Source organism: Hippopotamus amphibius, chromosome 17 (genome assembly GCF_030028045.1).
Source record: "Hippopotamus amphibius kiboko isolate mHipAmp2 chromosome 17, mHipAmp2.hap2, whole genome shotgun sequence".
NCBI classification, from domain to species: domain Eukaryota; kingdom Metazoa; phylum Chordata; class Mammalia; order Artiodactyla; family Hippopotamidae; genus Hippopotamus; species Hippopotamus amphibius.
This window is the reverse complement of record NC_080202.1, coordinates 23,498,980-23,521,379: the sequence shown is the minus strand read 5'-3', so window position 1 is coordinate 23,521,379 and position 22,400 is coordinate 23,498,980. Positions and strand designations below refer to the sequence as shown.

Genomic DNA, 22,400 nt, shown 5'->3' with positions numbered 1-22,400 from the left:
ATTATCTACTTCATTACATATAAAGACTCAAATAAAAGTGCTAGTGAAGTCCAAGTGATCAGTAAAGCAATAACATTTTTTAAAAGCCCATATATCAATTGACAGCCCAGCTATTCAAAAGTAAGGTTTCAGGTGGAGCTTTTAGAATGATTAACACTGCCTTCTTACATGTTATGCTGTCTATACCATAATGGTACCTCATCTCTTCTCTCTAAATCCTCTCTAGGATAAAATTATTTCAGAGAAAGCTTATATCAATTACCAATTATATATCCAAACAATCTCAGAAAGGAGCTCAAATCTATAAATACACATATGGAAGTTTCTGAGTTATTTCCACCATATTATATATGATATATATTGCATACACCAAAACAGATGCAACACTACAATCATCAATTCTCTCTCCTACCTTAGGCAACATATTTCTCTTAATGTTTCAATGAACGGCATAACCTATTGTTCAAGCTAGTCATCCATTCCTCTTCACTTTTCTTCAGTAAGCACATATGGTTCCAAATCCTATAGATACAACTTGCTCAATTTCTCTGACATTCGGCCACTTCTCTCCATCCCCACTAATAATTAACTTCTTCTTTCCTTGAACTTCTATACCAGTTAATTCATGCTGTTAACACAGCACTTATCACAATGCGTTATAGATACTCATATACATGTTTTTTATTCGTATTTATGTTAGGGAAGGTAATGAGTCAAAAGTAAAGGAAGCAGAACTGGTATAATGTAATATCAAGATAATACATAGGATTTAAGCACCTGAAATGTAAAAAATAATTATGATCACCCGTATCCACTACTGGTCACATAAAAGAGACTAGATTTACATTATCTCCTAAAGTAACTAAATTAGCCCTAAGTAAAGGGCTATTTCGAACCCTCTATAACAAAGCTTAAGAATAAACAAAGAAAGAATCAAATTTATTCCAAGTAACTTGACTACAGCCTAGGAATACAGAATAATCCACCACTCAACAACATGAAACCAAAAATGCCTAGCATCCTATCAAAAATCATTAGACACAAAGAGAAGCAAGAAAGCACACCAAGAAGAGAAATCAACCAATAGAAAAACCCCCAAGAAATACCAGGGTGAAACGAATTAGTGCACAAGGACCCTAAAACAACAATTACAAAATGAATGTTTCATTTGTTCAAGCATGTACATGATGAGAAAATAAATGAAAGATATAAAAGAACATCCAAATGGAACTTACAGAGATGAAATATATGGCATCTGAAATGAAAAATGTGTTGAATAAAATAGATTAGACAGCAGAACAGAAGACAATACATATAAATACATAGAAATACAAACTAAACAAAATCAGAGTGAAGGAAAGAGAATTTTTTAACTGAACAAGGAATCAGAGAGCTGGAAGAATATCAAGTTTTCAACAGACATATAGTTGAAGTTACAAAGGAGAGAAGCAGAGTGACAAAAAAAAATCTGAAGATGTAATTGCATTAAAATTTTCAAATCTGATGAAAACTAAAAATCCACAGATTGAAGAATCTCACAAACTCCAAGGAGAATAAAACCACACCACAACTTTATGGTTTAATTACTTTTCCTATTTTTCTATATTATTTCTATTTTTTCTATTGTTTTTATGTTTTCTATTTCCTTGATTTCACTCTGATCTTTATTATTTCCTTTCCTGTGCTTTAATTTGCTCTACTTTTCTAGTTTCTGAATGTGAAAGCTGAGTCATTGATTTCATTTTACAACATGGGCATTTAGTCCTATAAATTTCACCTCGCGTACCGATTCAGTGCCATCCCACAAACTTTTCATTTTCCTCTAAAGTTTTTATTTTGAAAGAATTACAGATTTATAAGAAGTTGCTAAAAAAGGGACTTCCCTGGTGGTGCAGTGGTTAAGAACCCGCCTGCCAATGCAGGAGACACAGGTTCAATCCCTGGCCTGGGAAGATTCCACATGCCGTGGAGCAACTAAGCCACAACTACTGAGCCTGCGCTCTAGAGCCCTCAAGCAGCAACTACTGAGCCCAAGTGCTGCAACTATTGAAACCTACGTGCCTAGAGCCTGTGCCCTGCAACAAGAGACGCCACTGCAATAAGAAGCCCACACACAGCAACGAAGAGTAGCCGCCGTTCACCGCAACTAGAGAAAGCCCACGCGCAACAATGAAGATCCAAAGCAGCAAGGAAGGAAGGGAGGAAGGAAGGGAAGAAGGAGAGAGAGAAAAAAAAAGGAAAAGAAAGAAATGAAGTTGCTAAAATAGTACAGAGAAGTCATACACCCTTCACTTAGTTTCAAAACCAGGAAAGTATCATTGGTACAATCCACAGATCTTACTCAGATTTCACCCGTATTACATACACAATTTTACATACACTCATTTTGTGTGTGAGGGAGTGTTTGTGTTTATGTATAACTCCATTCCATTTTATCTCACACGTTTGTGTACTACAATCAAGATACAGAACTGTTCCATCACCACAAAGATCTACCGAACCCTTTACAGTCATATTCAATACCCTCCCTCATATTCTGTCTCTCTGCATGATGTCCTTGAGAATCATCCAACTTGTTCCATGTATTTATACTTCAATCTACTATTTTTTTTACCCTGAATAGTATTCTAAGATAGGGATGTGTTCTGTTTTCATTTTCAGTCAGCTAAAAATAATCCTAATTTCCCTTTTGATTTTTCCTGTGAACCATGGATCATGTAGAAGTGTATTGTTTAGTTTCCAAATACTTGTAGACTTTCCAGAGATCTGTTAATCATTTCTTATTTAATTCCATTGTGGTCAGAGAATATATATACTTTGTATAACTTGAAAGCTTTTAAACTTATTGAGATGTGCTTTATGGCCCAGAAGAAGGTCTCTATTTGTCAGTGTTCCCTGTACACTTGAAAAGGATGTACATTCTACTGTTGTTGGGTGGAGTGTTCTACTTAGTCTTATATTAATGTAGCGAGTGAGGGTTTAAAGTGGGTTTCTCCAGATTGATGGTTGCCAAGGGGGAGGGGGTTGGGGTTAGCAGATGTAAGATTTTATATAGAGAATGGATAAACAACATGGTTCTACTGCACAGCACTGAGAACAATATTCAGTATCCTATGATAAACCATAATAGAAAAGAATATTTAAAACAAAGGAATGTATAACTAAATCACTTTCCTGTACAGCAGAAACTAACACAACATTATAAATCAACTATACTTCAATAAAAAATGTTAATTAAAAAAAAAAGTGGGTTTCTCCTAAGCAGCATATAGCTGGGGTTTATTTTTTGATCCAACTTGACAATCTCTGACTTGTTTAGATGTTTAGACCATTTATAACTAATGTGAGTACTGATATGCTTAGGGTTACATCAACTTGCTTATATGTTAACATTTTATTTCCTTTCTGAGCACTGGTTGTTTTTTATGTCATTATATACATCTTTAACAACACAGTTAACCTTCAAATGACGCTGAAGTCACATATACTATAAACACTTACAATAGTATAGTTCCATTTCCTACACTCCTGGCCTTTATGCTACTGCTGTCTCTCTCTCTCTCTCTCTCTCTCTCTCTCTCTCTCTCACACACACACACGTATGTATGTATGCGTTTTATTTTATTTTTTAAGAACTTTTATGGAGATATAATTGACATACAATAAACTGCATATATTTAAAGTGTACAATTTGATATTTTTCTCTCATTAGTAATGTATATATGGCAATCCCAATCTCCCAATTCATCCCACCCCAACTTGTATGTATGTGTTTTTAAGACCAGAATACATTGATACTATTCTTGTGTTAACAGTGAATTATATTTGAAAGAGAGTTAAGTAATAAAAAACCCACATATATGCTTTAATCGTTTTCAGTGTTCTTCATTCCCTTCCATCTGGTGTCGAAGGCTCTCCCCACCTTTCCTATAATGCCTTTACAGGCAGAGAAAAACAATTATATCCCCAATAAAATATTGGGGGGGGGGGTCCTATGGATCCCTGTCACCTTTTCAATGTGTATCAAAGCTATATTTCTGTTGAGTGATCCTTTGTTACCATTTAACAAAGAAAACTCAGTAAGCTTAGGGAGGAACTTCTCACATACCCAAGGATTATTTTAGAAGTTCAAAGTCTGACCTACCCCCAACAAAGCTAGTTAATGTCAGCAACTTAAAAATACTGCTGCTGCCAAATTACCTGAAAGAAAAGGAGGAAACATTATTTTTGCCTTAAATAAAACTTTCCCAAGTAAGCCCTGTTTTTAATTTACAGTTTGGGAAGCTCTGAAGCAGACTAAAGAAAAAGTATTGTCTACTCTGGGATCACATTCAAAGCTGGTTGATATCTGTTAGTCTCGTCTAATGTTTATCTTTGTTGTTGGCAAAGGAATACACTGAAATAAAAAGCCTATTTTAGAAAAGGTAACTATAGTATGTGGTTTTCTGTTGGGTTTTTTTTGAAGGAAGAAAAAATACCGTTCGCACAAAAATCACTAATCACCACTACTATAATCTTTTTTAAACGATTCCCAAGATTTCTTATGATCCAGGAAAACTTTTTTTTTAATATTAGATTCTTGGTTTTTACCTTTACTGAGCTATATACAGCAAGATTAGATTACCATCTGCGTATCAACTCTACACATACAAACTAATCCATCTACTCAAACCATACGACTTTTTTTGCTTATTCTAAGCAGCAATTTTTTATTAACTCAGAAAGCAATCACTTTGTTATTTTTTTGACATACAATAAACTGCACGTATTTAAAGTGTACAATTTGATATTATTTTTCTTATTAGTGAAGTATATATGGCAATCCCAGTCTCCCAATTCATCCCACCCCAATCAATGAGCAATTTCTTATGGCTCATCCTAATAACAAAGGAGTGACTTCCACCTCCACAGTGACCTTGTAAGGATCAGGCTACTATGAGTTGATTTATGATACACCAAAATTGCTCAATTTTTTTATCATTCCATTCAATTAATATGGGTAGGAAACGTGACTACAGTTAAGAATACAAAATTTGGAGTTTTTCCTTACTTCACTATATTTAGGTAAGAAGTCTTTAGTGTTCAGGCAGGTTTCCCTTTTCCTCCCCACTGGTCAACCCTTTTGCCACATATGCAGCACTTTGTTTATCAACTAGCAGTATATTTATTATGATTACAGGGCTGGAAGAGGAGTGGGGATGCCTTACTAAACATCCTGCTCTCTGACTCTTCTCTCCCTGAGACAAAGTCTCTTTCGCATTTCCATTTACATCATTCTTTGTCCACTATTATTATAATTTCCGGAGTTTGTACAAGTCTGCTTCACTTGATCCACAGATCCAGATACAACCAAAGAAACTGCTGACAGTATTTGTGAAGTTTGCATTACAGTTTTACTCCAAATGGTTATATTTGAAAATACTTTCAGTAATATATTTATCAACAGTCTGCAAGTTGGGAAGTAAGAAGTGATTTTCAATACGGTTAAGTAAAACAAAAAACTTCCCGCCATCAGGTACAGTATACACATCATCTTTTCAAAGGGCTTCAGTTAAGGGAAACTGGAGAGAAAGCAAGAAGGTAATAAGAAAATCTTCTTAACGAGCCTCTAACTTACATAAAGGGCTCACAGATGGGCAGGAAAAGGCATTCTCTCTAAACTGGCTCGAGCATTGCTTTTACCAACTATATTTCAGCTTTTACTCCTCTGATGCAGACGTCCATGTTTTGCATATTTAATTGCTTCAGTCATGAAATAAGCTATCTTATCCAGAACTCTAAATCAAATAGCCTGTCTTTATGTAAGAAAACATGACTTTAAAAATTCAGGCTAAATCTGTGCCTCTATTGTCAATGTAAAGAAGCAATAGAATAATTATTACAGAATTACCTGCCTCTTAGGTATTTTTTTTAACTTATTAAGTTACACCTATAGTAACATTTCACTAGATAAGAGGAAACATAATAATTATGTCATGTAGATATATGACAGACATACTAAGTCTGTCACTTAGATAACAGATCTGGCAACATGGTCAAAATCACATATTCAGAATAGGGATTCCATTGTTAAGTCCCTGCAGTCTAATATTTGAAAATACATATGTGTGAGATAAGAAACAAAGGTTCAGAATGATGCTTAAATGTATAGATTATTTTTCAGTTTTTAAAGGACTTTAGCATCACTTCATTGACCACAGTAACACCTTTATAGGAGCAAGTATTATTACCGATACTTTATATTTACTAAGTTACTGAGAGGTGGTCTAGAACTGGAAACTAGGCCTTTTCATCCTTATCCCAATGCTAGTCCATCCGGAATTCCAAAGGTCTAACACAAAATGCATTATATTACGTATTTTATTTAGAAACCATAGAATCATCAGTGGCTACTTTCTTTCAAATTGTCTAATTCTATTCTAGTCCAACTGTGCAACATCTCACAGGTTTGTCCTGTCTTTTCTGTAAACAGCCTTAATTAAAGCTCTCTCATCTTGCTCTGGGATCACTGAGCCTCCACTAGCCTCCCCTCCTCTGAACCTCTTATTACGACACTGCTAGAGTGATCTTTCTAAGATGCAATTCTGATGGTGTCGTTCCAATGCTTCAAAACAACTGATGGCTTGCTGCTGCCTGCACTGGCGGCTTTTCAGCTGTGCACCTGGGGATTTTGGTACTTCTAAGAATTGGACAAAGGTGTTTAGAGCTGTCAAAATATAGTCATGTCCATCAGCTTAATTCACTGGAACAAAAAAATTAAGGAGTAGTGATATAGTTGCCTTCTTTTTTTTTTTTTTTTTTGCCCATATCTTTTTCTCATATATTTGGGACTTGCTACTGTTTATCTACTGAGCAGACTGATCAAAAAAACTAAACAAAGAAAACCAATATTAATTCTGAAAGAGTCAGCTACACTTAATCAAACAATTAGTTATTTTCACCCCTATTGAGAGGTAGGGGGAAATGTTCTTGTGAACCCTGATATTATATAAACCTCATGTTTTTTCCAAGTCATATGATAGAGTTAAATATATGCTTAGATAACCTAGAACCTAACGACTTTTATGTACTCTGCTTCTTGAACCAGAAAACCACTTAGCTATTATCCTGCTGTGAAAGCTTTGGCAACTTAAGTCATTGCCCTCATAATTCAACGTGTACCCTTCACTGATGCACTTGCCTCATTTTCTGTTATCTTTTAACATCTGTCTCCCAAATCAGATTCTGAATCCACTGAGGACAGGAGCAACATACTATTTGCATTTAAAGCACAAGTTCCTGACACATAGAAGTCACTCAATAAATACAAGCTAGAAGACTCAGTGAGTTCAATTCTATAAGAAAATGAGACTGCCAAGTATTTGTTACAATTACTGAGTTTCATAACTTTAGAGCAAAGTCAATACACTTTCTCTGCTTCCAGTATGATGTATAACACATTATAAGCATAAAATAAAATTGTTTTACAATATTTTACTTCATGCTGCATAATACAGCCAGGCAAGAAAACAAGTCTGATACAACACAACTCCATTAAAAACATGTCAATGTTGATTTTTAGAAAGTTTCTTAAAAACATGCAGTACTCAGAGCCATCAAGCTAAATTAAGGATCCAGTGAATTCTACAAAATTGAATTATAATTGTAAAGAATTTTTAATTCTATGACCATAAACTGGATAATAAATATTAAATTATCTTTTCAGGCCTCACCTACAAAGAAGGCTGTTTCTAGTTCAATCTACATTTTTTTCTCCTTAAGTAAAAAAAGAATCCAGATCAATCTCTACAAATGTTACGGCTTAGGTATAAAAGCAAACAAACAAATTCCTGATGGAGCTGGAATCACTACTTCATCATTGCAAGTAAAATTCTACAAAGCGAAAAGCCTGCTGATATAATTTTCACAGTGAAAAGTGCCTATTTTTTTTTCACATCAGGAATAGATTCCAATTTTATGAAACTTTATTATATTCTAGTATCCTCATTTAAAAAAAAAAAATTTGAGCCCACCAGATATTCGCCATCAACTTCTACAAACTGCAAGGGAATATGGCCAGGGAATATGAACAGGTAGAGGCATACTTAATGTGTGCTAAAGCTTATGGTATACATTTGTATTGAATATCTTGTCTCAGTCTGATTGTTTATGGCTTCTGGCCTGTGGACCAGTGATAATACGCATGCTTGCATTAAAAGTCAGCATTTTAAAATGAAAGTTCAAGATACTGTATGGAAGGAAAAAAACGAGAACTACTTACGGCCAGCAAGCAGGAACTGATAATACTGCACTGCATCTGCAGCGAGGAGCAGAGGGTGGTTTGCGTTAAACGGTGGTTGCAATTCATTCCATTGAGGAGTTCTAAGGAAACAGCAGAAGAATATTAATATTCAGGCTTAATAGATGGGATGTAAATCACCATCACTGTCACCACTTATAGACAGTGATATAAACTCACACTATCTTTGTAACCATTAAAATGAACTTGTTGGAGTGCTGAAACCTGAAACACAAGGCCATCTGCTTAGAAAGAATAAAAAGGTGGCAGTGAGTCATACAAATTACATTGAGCCAATATTAGTTTAATAGCAGACGACCCTCCAATACAATAGACAAGACATTCAAAACATTGAACAGAGAGCAAGTGTGGCATTCAAATATCACAACTAATTTTTACCTAATTTGTGACAGTTGTTAGAGTTCTCCATTCTTAGAATATGTGTATATTTTAGAACAAAATAAAAGCAGATAAAAATGGCTTAAAAAACACAGTTAATGGTTGACTTATTAAAGACCTAATTAGCATCTGAGTTCCAAAATAAGCCACTTATTTCAATGATGGTGCAGTAATTTTAATTAGACCTGCCCACTCCTAAGTAGCTTGATAAATAAGATATTGATCAGGTCAATCCAGTGCAGGAAAGCAGTAGCGAAGAATGCTGGAGTCTCCAAAAATCAATATAAGAATATTTTAAAATGTCAAAAGGAGAGAGATCATTTTCATATCCATTTTTGTCTATTTCCTTTCATATATGTCAGGACCAATTTTTGTCTCTCTCCTATACCATTATACACTATATTGAATGAGTTTTATCCTAGACCTATTTCTCCTTCTTTATACTAGATTAGAAAGGTTCTAATGATTATGTACTTTTGAGAAGGACTCTGATTGTTAATAAACATTTTTACATGATGAACCATTATATCTTGGGGAATCACTTTAAAGGAAACCTTCCAATCTATTTACATTAGTTTCCATTCCCCACAATGGCTACCTCAATGTACTCTCTATTTGCAGTGAGCATAAGACTTTCCAGGGGAAGCACTAAAGCTCTTTATGTGGGATAGAGAAGTCCCAGAAAAGGTAACACAAAGATGCAAGGAGAAAGGAGTTCAAAGGGAGGTATTCTCCAAGGCATACACCAAAACAACTGAAAACATGACCACACAAAAATTTGTACATGAATATTAATAGGACCATAATTCATGACTGCTAAACAGTGGAAATGTCCATCAACTGATGAATGGATAAACAAAATGTGGTATATCCATGCAATGGAATATTATTTGGCCATAAAAAAGCAAATGAAGTTCTGCTACATGCTACAACACAGATGGATCTTAAAAACATTATACTAAGTGAAGGAAGTCAGATGCAACAGGTCACATTTTGTACGATTCCTTTACATGAGATGTCCAGAGTAGACAAATCCAGGGACAGGAGATAAATCAAACTGGTGGTTGCCTAGGGCTGAAGGAAAATGGAGCAGGGAGGGTGGTGACTGCTAATGGGTACGGGATTTCTTTGAGGGGGTGATGAAAACTGATTGCGGTGACGGATGCACAACCTAGTGAAAATTCACTTTTAGTGGATGAATTGTATTATATGTATTACATGTAAATTGTATCTCAATTAAAAAGGAATGATTATCAAAAAACAAAACAACAAGGATAAATCAAAATAATTTTTCTGGGAGAAAGAAGACAAAAAGACTATGCACTCTGATTCCACTTATACAAAATTCTAGAAATTATAAACTGATCTATAGCGACAGAGAGCAGACCAGTGGTGGCCTGGGGCTCAGTGGGTAAAACAGGGATAAAGAGGGGCAGGAGGGAGAGATTACAAAGAGGCATAAGAAAACGTTTGAGGTGATGGATATATTTATAATGTTAATTATGGTGGTGGTTTCACAGCTGTATACATACGACAAACCTTAACAAACTGTACACTTCTAATATTCTATATCTCAACAAAGCTGCTAAAAAAAAACAACAAAAACCAAAAGAGATACTACCTAACCAGAGTCCAGCTGGCTCGAGGAGATGTCATCATTTCCAGTGGGGTGTCATCGCTGATCTTGGGGGAGGTGCTCAGCGGCCGTGGCTCCATCACGTGCTCCACTAAGGTCCCGTAGCAGCTAATAATGTAGAGGGATTCAACTACAACTTGTTTGGCCTGATCTACAAAACAGAAAAACAGATCCTGGATATGTAATATTGGCATAAAAGGAGCACAGCCTCATTTTCACAAATTATTGACACTTCGGTCTGTTCCTGAGGCTGCTGAGAGAAAATAAGAAGGCAGGAACTTTTCATATGGTGCCTGTTCCTTGCCTAAAGGTTGTCTCTCATAAGTAGACGCTAACGAATATGAAAAACTCTATGCTATCCAAATATTTTAAAATCTTAGGCAATTTATTTCAAGAATGATATAAATACACTCAAAATTCTAGTATGGTGAAACAATATTATACAATCTTTTGTATTTGCCTGCAGTGTAGAAATTTGTCCCACATTATGAAAAATGAATGATATCAGGTGGGAGAGGGAAGGACTGACAGAAAAGGAACCTTGTATGGACTAAGATTCGGTTACACCGGATGCACCAACTCAACTGCAATGAGAGACTCTTTGTCTGCCTAAATCACTCTAACTTCTCATCTACTCTCTCTCAGAACACTTTCTCCTTTAAATTTCTGGATTAAAACAAACAGACAAATGAAAAACACACACACGTCCTCCTCCCCCAAATCCTCTTCCTTCTTTCCTCTCAATGGGCTCACTGGCCCCCATGGTAAATGAAGACCAGTCATACTTTGAGGTCAGGTGCTGAATATGGATCTAATCAAATGACTTTATAAGGAGTACATATGTCCTCACTACCAAAACAGATTTAGTCCTCTATCTTGGGTTTTACAGTAAACCTAGGAGCATATAAAATCCCTCATGAATGCTGGGTGGGTCACCTTATCTCTATGCCAGAGGACTCAATTACAGCTGATTTGAGAAAATGGCTAATGACCAGTCAGTGGGACACAAAGGAGTAGCAAGTTAAAAGGGTAATTAGAACAGAAGGGAGAAGCATTTGAAATCGAGCTTCACAGAGGGTTTTAACTAGTAACAAAAAGTCATTTCGATAGCATCATTAAAGCTAAGGAGGTAACAAAAAAATAAAGATGGGATAAGAAAATGGAAGGTCTTGCATACTTTACTGTATCCTCTCCCACTCAGGTAAAGAGCCTGCTGTGCCTGGGATCCTATTTCCAAGGAAAGGGCCACTGAAAGGCGATAAGAAGGGAAAGGGCTGATGTCTGACTGCCAGTATTAAGTGTAAAGGGGAGCCACTTTGCCAAGAACAATACAGCCTGCGGAACTTGTCAGAAAAGTGCCTCGCTAACAACTCAGTTTCTGACCTACTTTAACAGCATCACAATAATAAGAGGAAATTTTCAACATTCAAAACTAAACACTTGCTCCACGAATGCAGGCACTCTTCTCTACACAGAAAAAATAAGGAATCACATACTAAAGCGGTAATTACATAAATTGATTCTGGTGGTCAAAGCGGGGATTAAAGTAGCAAACAACAACGCTTTAAGTTCAAAGGGACAGTGGTTACCATAAAAGATGATTCTTATTTCTGGGTGGGAATCTGTTTTCATCTTTTAATTTAAAACATGGCAGAGTTGTTGTAGGTTATTTTTTAAGTAGAGATTTAGCATTAGAAAACCTGCGTTCAAACTCTAATACCATAACCTACTAACTAGTATTTTTAGCCAAATTATTTAAACTCACAGATCTCAACTTCTTCACCTCTAAAAATAGGGATAACAGTTTTTCTTCTCCAAACTTTACAGACAACGGCATGAAATTAGGAGAAAAATGTAAATATAATGGTATGGAATTGACAGCATTGAGAACACCCGTATATCGTCACCAGCCAAACAAAATAAAAACACTCAGTGGGCAATTTATTCCACATTTATAGTGAGAGGATAGCCTGTCTTCTTGACAAGACTGGAGTAGTTGAGGAGAGACATGCTAATTGAGTTGGAAAAGTTTTTCCATCGTTGGGCTCAAGATTATGCAAAGAGAACTGCTATGAATTTTCCTCAAGAAACAAAAATTACAGATAGCAAGTTTAACTTCAGTAAAAGTACGTACCTTTTTCTCTTTTCAGACCTGCGTTATTTGCAAACCATGATCGGGATGTCCCAAACGTTGCAGCCACGCAAAATTCTCCGCCCATTGATTTGCTGGGTGAAATTTGTGGAGGTGGTTTAACTTTGCTTAAAAAATAAAATGATAGTAAAAAAAAAAAAATTACCATGATGAAATCATGGTCCTTAAGATAATGACATATTTCCCTTAAAATTTACCCCTAAGTATTCAAACCCTCCCATGTGGACATGCATTTGGCCTTAAGTATAACTGGTGGTTGTGAGATTGTGATCTGCAGTAAAAGTAAAACTAGTCTGAAGTTCCAGAGTATTATCAGAATAGCAACTTTTAAGACCAATAGAAACTAACTTCTTTGTGAAGAATGTCCTGGCAAAATCCAAGGCAACCCATTTGAGTTAGATAACATTTCCCTGGATATTTCAAAATGGAACAATAGAACCAGCATAAACACCTCATAATAATAGAATAGTTTATCATTTCACTTCAACATATAAAATGTGGGACTGACAACACAGTTGAATGGAGACAGTATGTATGAAAATACACGATGATACAGAATGGAACCCTGACGATGCCCTCAGCCACATATGCATGATTAGACAATATCTGGCGAGTAGATCTAAAGATCTAACACAATAACAGTCACTGACCTTCCTATTTCTTGTTTATTTTTTCTTTGTGGATTTGTGAAATGATAGGTCTATTTTTGTTCTGTTTCTCCTATGTTTGAGGACACATTAAGTAGCTTCTGCTATTTCACATAACTACCATAAAAAAAGGTACATGCTATCCTCTCTGTTTTCCCCAAATCAGCTTTCAGCTTCTAATACCATCAACTTCCGATATCAACCTTTCATCTTCTTTCAAATCCTATATTTCTCTTCCTTCCCAATTTGTCAAAGGCTGCCCCAAAGTTCCTTAGTAATTTTGCCAGGTACCTTGGATAAATGCTGGTATTATTGTCTCTGACTCACGGGCCAGGAAATAGCCTCACTGTACACTGGTCAAGATCACAGCCCAGTCGGGGCACAAAAATAATGTTTCACCTCTGCTAGTCAGTCTCCAGTGTCAAGTAACATGATTTCTACCTTCTTCTGCTTACTATCTCTTAATGAAGTATGGTTAGACAGGGAAAGATTGGGTTTTGGAGATAGGCAGACAGGCGAAAACACACGAATCTGATTCCCAGTGCTGCCACTTTTTATCTGTGTGAATCTTTTTTATCTGTGTTATTTAACCTCTTAGCGCTCAGACAACTAATATATAAAACAGAAAGATAGCAATGCCTACCTCATAGGGTTATTATTAATTTAAATAATATTACTGCACTATATTGGTTCTCAAAGTGCGGTCCCTGGCCAGCTGGCACTGTGAACTTCTTAGACATGCAAATACTCATCAGGGCACGCCCTGCTCTGGAGATGGGGCATGACAATCTGTCATTCTGGCACGTACTCAGGTTTAAGAACCACTGTATCAGGTAACGAGCAGAAAGCACTGTGCCTTCCCATATCAGAGTACTCAACGCTGTCTCCCATACAGCACACGGCCTTCAACTAATTTTCAAAAAATCAGACTTCACTTTGGTAATCTCAGTTTCCAGGTGTTATTTTTTATGGCACCTGAGATAGCCTCTCACATATTTTATTTCCTGAGCCTTCTGTTTTGATGTCTTCCTGGTAGGGAAAGCAAAAAGTCTGGATCAGAAGCCACGATGCTTAGTCTTTTTGTCTCTGCCTTGGACAAAATCCATGTAATGCACACTGCCATGTATGAAAAGGCCCCTCCTTCCCATCACTAACATTTCTTAAACACTCCAAGTTATTACCCATAGAACTCACATCCATACCTAAAACACCAACACTCGTCACAGTCAGACTTCCACTGACAGGGAATAAAATGACAGGTTTTTTTTTTAAGTTTCCGTGAGAAAACAATGTGTTTGTAGCAACAATTTCACGTCTTCCTTGTTGCATTTGTCACAGCTGCAATAACCTTTGCAAAACCAACAGAAAAGAAGACCCCTCCACCTACACCTGGACAAACAAGCACCTTCCCTCGGTTTCTGGTTACCTGGCACCAGAGTTGTTCTTTCTGGTTATGATGCCCTCTGTTGTACTACTTTAGAATGTAAATTTTCCTTCAAAGCCTTTATTTCCATCACTGAACTGCTATGAATGAGCTGTAAGTTCCTGTAACTAGCATCTTTTAACTTCCATTGGTCAGTTTTTGAGGTTGGAAGGCCGAGGAGAGAGGAAAAAAACATTCCAGAATTTCTTAAAAGGTGTTTCAACTATGTGTTTACTAGAATCGCCATCAAGGAACAATGATACTACAAAATGCACAAATTCAAAGTTCTTTGCAAATTACTGAATGCTATTTTTGTTTTCGTTTTTTAAATCATGTGGTAAGCAACAAGACAGAAAAGAAGTAGCATGCCACTTCTTAAGAGATTCTATGGTGCATTTAAGGTATGCATCCTAAACAGATATTAAAAGTTGCTACTGGGCCAGTTACCTACCTTTGTAATATAATAATCAGTTTAGTCTTTAGCCAAGTAAATACATTATTTCGTATGTTTATTAGCTTACAGTCTAATCAGTCAATGCCAAAAGCTTAAGTCTCTTAGACTTCTTTAATGTTATACATAACTTAGCTTCTGAACACACAACTAACTAAAAAGCATCAGCCCAGTATCAATTTACATAAACTCATTACCTCCTGCAGAGAATAAGTATCTTATGTTAAAAATATTCTTAAAATTATGAAAAAAATGTTCATTTTTATTCTTATACTTCATTATTTCTTCTTGTTCTTCTGATAGAGCCTTCATAAATCACATTAGTAAAAGTGTGTGCTTAATAAGTAATTAGAAGGGTTTTTATCCCTGAAAATAACTTGCTACCTTCTACATGACATAATACTGTGTATTGGGTATTTAGCATATTTGGTGAACATATTCAAAACAAGTTATTTCTATCATCAATCTCCCTTTGGAATGACTGTGATATTAGAGCAAAATAGAAATTTAAAATATGTGCATATGTGTACAAGATTCTCAGAAAAAAAAAAGGAGAAATAATCTAAAGGAAAGATTATTATTAATAAAGCATTTTCTATACGAAATACCCGAAGGGAGAAAATTTAACACTTATTCAATTTACCCTTTATCCTAACATTTTAAAAGACTAAGACCAGGAGTGTTGGGTGGAAGCAGAATTGAACTTTTCCACAATGACGCAGAATATTTCTATTGCATACTTGCCTTTTTTTTCTTTCTTCTTCTCAGTATCTCCCTTTATGAGACTTAATAAACCCTATTACAAGACATTTGCAAATTGAAAACGAATACCTCTGGGTGTTTATCTATTAATTTATGAAATTAATAGTTGATATAAAAATAAATATTTTCAATGTATATGGGCATCCAGAAATTCAATTGTGTTGTGGTTATAAAGGAGTACAAAGCATACTGATAGTGCTGGTGGACTCCTTTCGCTGATAACTTCTGCTCTTTACTCTCCTGAGCCATACATAACCCCATGTTCAAAAATTAAAAGAAAAATCTGCCTTAACTTGTGAGCAAAACATAAAGGACTATGGAATGAATTCAATCTTCACCATATCAGAAAACATCACATGTACTAAACTTGATACAAGAGACAACATAATCAAAAGTAAAATAAATGTATGATGAAAAAAAAACAACAAATAAGGTGCTAAATTAAAACTCGGAAGTTTAACATTTTGTCATTTCTTCTGGGAGATCTAACCATCTAACCATATAATGAGAATCATTTTTAATGCCATCAGATGTTTTAGGGACATTAATACGATGATATCTTTAAACATATTTACAAAGATTACTGAAGTTACCCATTGGCTTTTTCTGTATTATGTAATTCAGTCAGAGGAACATATTGAATTTCTCTTGCCTGTTTTTTTTTTCCTCCACACTCTACTGCAAAGTGAAGAAAAAAAAAAGCAAAACTCTAATGATATCGGCTTTAAAATTATAGAAAAATTAGTAAAATTATCCAGATGGACATAATTTTTATGTTCTATAAAACAGGATATACGTGGTGAATCTGTGGATGGCATGAAAAGCAACAATGAGGTCCAGTGCCTTGTTTAGGACACAAGCACGGAAAAGAGCTAAATTGAGATAGAAGCACCGTTTCTTTCCTTCTCTAAAACATAAGGGTGCAGTCGGTACTTCAGTTTAAACCTTAGACACAATATTGATGTAAGAATTACAAGTGGGTATTACGCCTTTGTACTAAAGAATAAAAACTTTTCCTTATATTCCTTATTGTGATTGGGCTTTCAAAAGGAATTCAGAAGTTTTCTCTCACTCTCAACTTTATTTTCTAAAATAAAAACTAAGAGGGAAAATGAAAGTATTTTATTTTTTTAAAAGACATTAATAATATATCTAAAATTATTCTATCACAAATAAAGATATGAGATTTCTATAAACCTGGCAGGTAAGATTCTCCTCTCCATATAAGTCTTTCCTTCTAAAAATGAAATTACATTATTATATTACTATATTATTGTTTTTCAATATTCTCAGATGACAAGGTTATTTTAAATTAGCTATTTATAAACAGATTGAAGACTCGGTGCTAATTAAAACTTCAAACATAATTTTATATGTAAATTTTAACTCTTCTTTAAAATTAACCTTATACACTACAAAGATATGTTCAAATGGACTACCTTTTGTCTACACTGTTGTGCATATATTTTTTTCATTTGCTAAGAAAGTCAAAACAGTGGCTGAAACATGATACTAAGATGCCAACTAGGAGCTCAATAAAAACTTGTTACTTATTTGTAACACTGAAAGCAAAATTCCTTTTTAAAATTTAACAATGGTTATTTCTCTTAAAATTTCTGCATTAAAAAGTATATCATGTGTGTGATTCTTTTACATCATTATATACCATTATTTAAACGCAAAAATCCTAGAGAATACACAATCTCCAGAATGTATAAAATGGCTAACGTGTCGAAGATGGTCTGCATAGTTAACTTTCCAACAAGCTTATCTGGTTGTCAAAGGAAAAGATATTATTATAAACTGACTCATCTGAAACTGCATGAATTTAAACAATTAAAAGTTTATTACAGAATGAAGAATTAGTAGAAGTTGTGATTAATCAAAAGCAAAATCTTAGCTAAATATAAATGTTTGAACTGAAAAGTAATAAAAAAGATTTGTATGAAACTTACATAACATTTTAAGAGGAATTATAAAATTTTCATATTCTTCGAAAACACAAATATTATCCTATACTGGAAGTCCTATAAACTTGATGAAATAAACAATTTTATTTAGCATAATGTTTTATTTCAAAACAGTAAATAAAAACATTCGCAAGTTGAATGCTAAATACCATGGAAAAATAATAAAAACTCTTAAAACAAAGAAGCTCTTATAAACAACATGGAAGAAGTTGTCAAATTTATATTCATTTTGCTGCCTTAATTTGAGGTTTCATTAAGATCTTAATGGGAAAAACATGCACCACCAGTAAAGGAAAGTATTTTAAAGGAGGATCTTTTAGGCTAGTATAAGTGACTAAAAACGAGTTTCTTGTGAGCTAACGATGGCATCAAACAAACCACAAAGCAGTCTTCTAAAAGACAGGCAATGATTTAAAAGTCTACTATATTTCATATATCCCCTTCTTTAATCTGGCTCTTTTAATCTTGTTTCAACCTCAAATCATTTCTGGTTGACAAGTGCTTTTGCTTAAATTTGAGGAGCACATAAGCTGTTGAAGGCATGGGCTTTTCTTATTTCACATACAACATTTGTCATTCCATCTCTCCTTCTATGCTAAAACTTCAATCTTTATTAACATACTAAAACTTTTTTCTTTGTACTTAGAATGGGAAATTTATCCCAAGATGGAATTTAATTGTAAATTGAGTCTACAAAGACATGTTGTCATATGTTGAATTTGGCATTTAAAAATCGACTGTTCACTCCAAGCTCCTAAGATCCATGTATCTTATTTGTTTTTGGAAGAAATCTGGTTAACACAAAGAATGAAGGTTGACTTTCAGGGAATTTTTATTCGTCTATACCCTGATTTTGTTTACAATAGTTTCACAATCTGTGTCATAATTTTGATGCTGCATTTCAAAGAGGAAATTTTGATGACGATTTATCACCCTATTCTAATACAATGAAATTTTCAGATGTTCCTGTGGCATATGAACACTGAAATTTGTTTCTGTCAAATTATTTAAGCTTCTGTGGGAAGTTGTTGTATAACAAAGGGAGTCCAACTCGAGGATGGAAGATGCCTTAGAGGACTGGGGCAGGGAGGGTGGCGGGGACTCGAGGGGGGGGAGTCAAGGAAGGGAGGGAATACAGGGATATGTGTATAAAAACAGATGATTGAACCTGGTGTACCCCCCCAAAAAAAAAATTATTTAAGCTTCTTTTTGTGCAAGAGAAAAAGGACTGGAAGGTTTTTTCCTAGTATAATGGGACAGTATGAACAAGTCCCAGAAGCAGTTATGAGAACTGCACATATATGTATTTGGACTAAATTTATAAAATTGATATAGCATTAACCAAACTTTCTTTTGGGGCTGGCTGGCTCACTCACTCTTAAAAGCAAAAAAACAAAAACAAAAAACAAAACCATGATCCAACTTAAAGAAGCTTCTTTTCAGACATGGAATTTTCCCCTTAAATGAGAAAAGAAATCACAGAAGTAGCAGCTAACATTTATTGAGCTCTTATTACGTGCCAGTCACTGTTTCAAGCAATTTATATTGTCAGTTCATTTAATCCTCAAAATGAACCTATGAGGTAGATGCTACTGGTAACTCTATTTAATAGAGATAAGGAAACCAAGATACAGAGAGGTTTTAGAAAATTGCCCAGGATCATATAGGTAATAAGTGTGTGAGCTGGGAAAGACCTAGGCAGTCTGATTCTGGAGCCCTGACTCTTAACTGTTATGTTAAACATTATACAAGGTTCTAAATACATTCTATTTCACATCTTTACATAAAAGCATTAAATATACTGTTTCTTTTCTATGATCACCATGTCTAAGACTGACAAAGTTGTATTTTATGCACTCTTACCTAAGAGTTTACTAAATAAGTTATAGTGGGGATGTGCTTATAACTCAAAATAATAACGTATTTAGGAGTTTTTACGTGAAACATAAATTTCCTCATGTAGCTCCTTAACTACCTGAACTTTTCAAAACAGAACTGACTCTTGTTCCTTTGGTACCAAATAAAGTGCAGTAAAAATTTACAGGGTATTTTTAGTATACCTTAAATATATTTATATTTCAAAATAAATCATGTCCTCAAATGTTCAGCATGTCATGTAGGGAGTTTCTATTACTATAATACGCAAAGCTTTAAACTGGGGTGTTAGCCTTTCTCTTACAATATATACTAGCATTATTATGAGAGAATTCTTCTAATTTCTTTTTTTAAAATATTAATCTATGATTGTTTTGTGACTTTTCAAGAAATGAAGTGAAACCAAGAAAACTAATCTTTTAAAGCTTAAATACCAACATTCATGTCTCATCTACAAATTATTCAGTAATTCGGTGCATCTATCTGTGATCAGGCCATGCAACTGAAAACAAAGTACAAAACAGAGTTACTTTCTGAGAGTACAGCAAATGAATTAGGCATGCGGGACTGAACTGGGACTCACCATGGAGCTTTTATGGAAAAACACCCCGCTCCAAACAGATAAGGCCTTCATGGAAAAGGGGGGAAAATGCACAAAAAATTAGAGGAAAACTCATTTAACATTAACAAATACATGTTTATCATACTGTTAAAGAGTATGGATAAAATAACTGAAAAAATCAGTAATCATTTGCAATTCTGTCATAGATGCAAACAGGTCTGATATAACTAATACACAGAATGATGTGTAGTAACAAGGCTCTTAATTTTCATAGGGTTAGAGATTTCAAAATGCTCTATTTCTCCCCCTTTTCTGGAGCACCCCTGTAGGGTTCCTAAGGTAAAATAAAATAAAATTCACTTCAGAGGCCCTTTAAAACAAAGTACAAGTTAAATGGAATAATCAGATGGAGAAAAGAGTGGGACCAGTAGCGACAGATGTGTGGTTGTGTGACATGAAATGTTTAAACCTAGCGAAAGAGGATTCAATAAAAACTGGATAAGCGTTGGTTGTTGTTCACCAGTTGCAGTCTCAGAGCCACAGAAAGAAAGTACATATTTTCTAAGCTGCTTAATTACAGTAAGTTGAACTGCATATTGTTGGTCAAAGGAACTAACACTGGATACAAGTCTGTGGTATGATTTACTTCCATTTTAGGGTCACGGTTCCAGGAAATAAGCATTTCTCTTAATAATGATAGAGGAGGTTAGCTTCCTCTATCTGTCCTATATTGGGCTAGGTTGGAATACAGGAAACTAAAGCCACAATTGCTTGTTTTAAATACAGCTGGGGATACAAAGGCAGGCTTCAGTGTTAATATTAACACACTTCTTAATATTCTGTTCACAGCATTTAAGACATGCTATGCATATTTGCACACAAAGAAGACTGATTTAATTATATCCAGAACAAAATACTGTTGTTGCATCTGACATTTGGATGAAGACATAACAAGCTGAGAAGGAAAGAGCACTACATAACTTGGTAATTTTCTTCTTCAACTTTGGTGCTAGGAACATAAAAAAAGAAAAATCATGCTAATTAGCATCCATCTCGCAGTGAATTCAGTATATTCACAATACTGAGTACAATTCTGAGGACGGAAGCACAGAAGATACGAAAAAGGGAACAGGAAAGTAAGGTGCTATTAGAAGAAACAGTGAGTTGGAAGACAGAGATATCGGAAAAGAAAAGAAAACTTTAGAGATGGTGTCAATACAAAGCGAGGAAATCTCTCCCACAGTTAATGATAAGACCACAATCAGAGATATGATGTCATCATCCACCTCTAAAACAATGTATTTCAAAATTTTTTTGAGTATGACCCATAGAAATACACAGTTGGCCCTCCATATCTATAGGGGTCACATCCACAAACAACTATACATCAAAAATATTTGGGAAAAAAAATTCCAGAAAGTTCTAAAAGGCAAAACTTGCTGTGCACCAGCAACTATTTAAAATTTAGAAACGATTTAAAGTAAATGAGTAGATGTGTGTAGGTTATGTGAAAATACTAGGCCATTTCATATAAAGGACTTAAGTATCCACCAATTTCGGTATGGGGTGGGAACCAATCCCCCTGGGATACTGAGAGAGGAATATATTAAGGTGTAAGCTGGTATGTAGATAAACACACACAAATTGAAACAATGTAATGAATGTAGGGTTTTTTGATGTGTAATCAACTTTATTATTTCAGTGTTCAGTAAACATTAATGTTGGAATTTAGTTACAGTAAAGATTGTCGCATACAGGGGTAGGTAGGTAGGTCTCAGTGGGGCGTTAGCGTCTATATGTCTAACAAGCTCCCAGATAACGTGCCAAGGCTGTTAATTTGCAGAACCTGTAGCAAACCAGTAGCAAAATTACATCTTATTGTATTCTATTTCATTAATGAAAAAAAAGTTAGCCATGATCCCCTTGTCTCGATTTCATGATTCGCTAATTATATCAGAAACAAAATGTTACTAGAGCTCACTTTGAGAAACTTGATTTAAATAACTGTGACCACGTGAAGACTCCAATCTCTCAACAGCACTGTGATGCCATGAAAAAAGGATCAGAAAATGGCAAGTTCAACACATTTCCATATGCCCACAAATACCACCAAAATGAAGAAGTTATTGTTGGCACATACTAACTAACTTCCTTTCACTTTCTTTCTCAGGCAGACACCTGAATTAATCAAATGGTTCCAATGATTCTGACAGAAGCACTTGTGATCTAGAACGTCTGGGCATGA

At 34.9% G+C, this 22,400-nt stretch overlaps 1 protein-coding gene across 9 annotated transcripts in view; it reads right to left on the bottom strand.

Annotated features, from left to right (window-relative positions):
- BCAS3 (BCAS3 microtubule associated cell migration factor) overlaps positions 1 to 22,400 on the bottom strand; it is a 546,169-nt gene that overhangs the window by 286,209 nt on the left and 237,560 nt on the right. For all 9 annotated transcript variants that reach the window (XM_057713964.1, XM_057713962.1, XM_057713969.1 and 6 more), the window contains 3 exons: positions 12,448 to 12,572; positions 10,299 to 10,464; positions 8,261 to 8,361 (listed from right to left, as the gene is read on the bottom strand). In XM_057713964.1, coding sequence (XP_057569947.1) covers positions 8,261 to 8,361; positions 10,299 to 10,464; positions 12,448 to 12,572 — 392 coding nt within the window. The remainder of the gene's footprint in view (positions 1 to 8,260; positions 8,362 to 10,298; positions 10,465 to 12,447; positions 12,573 to 22,400) is intronic.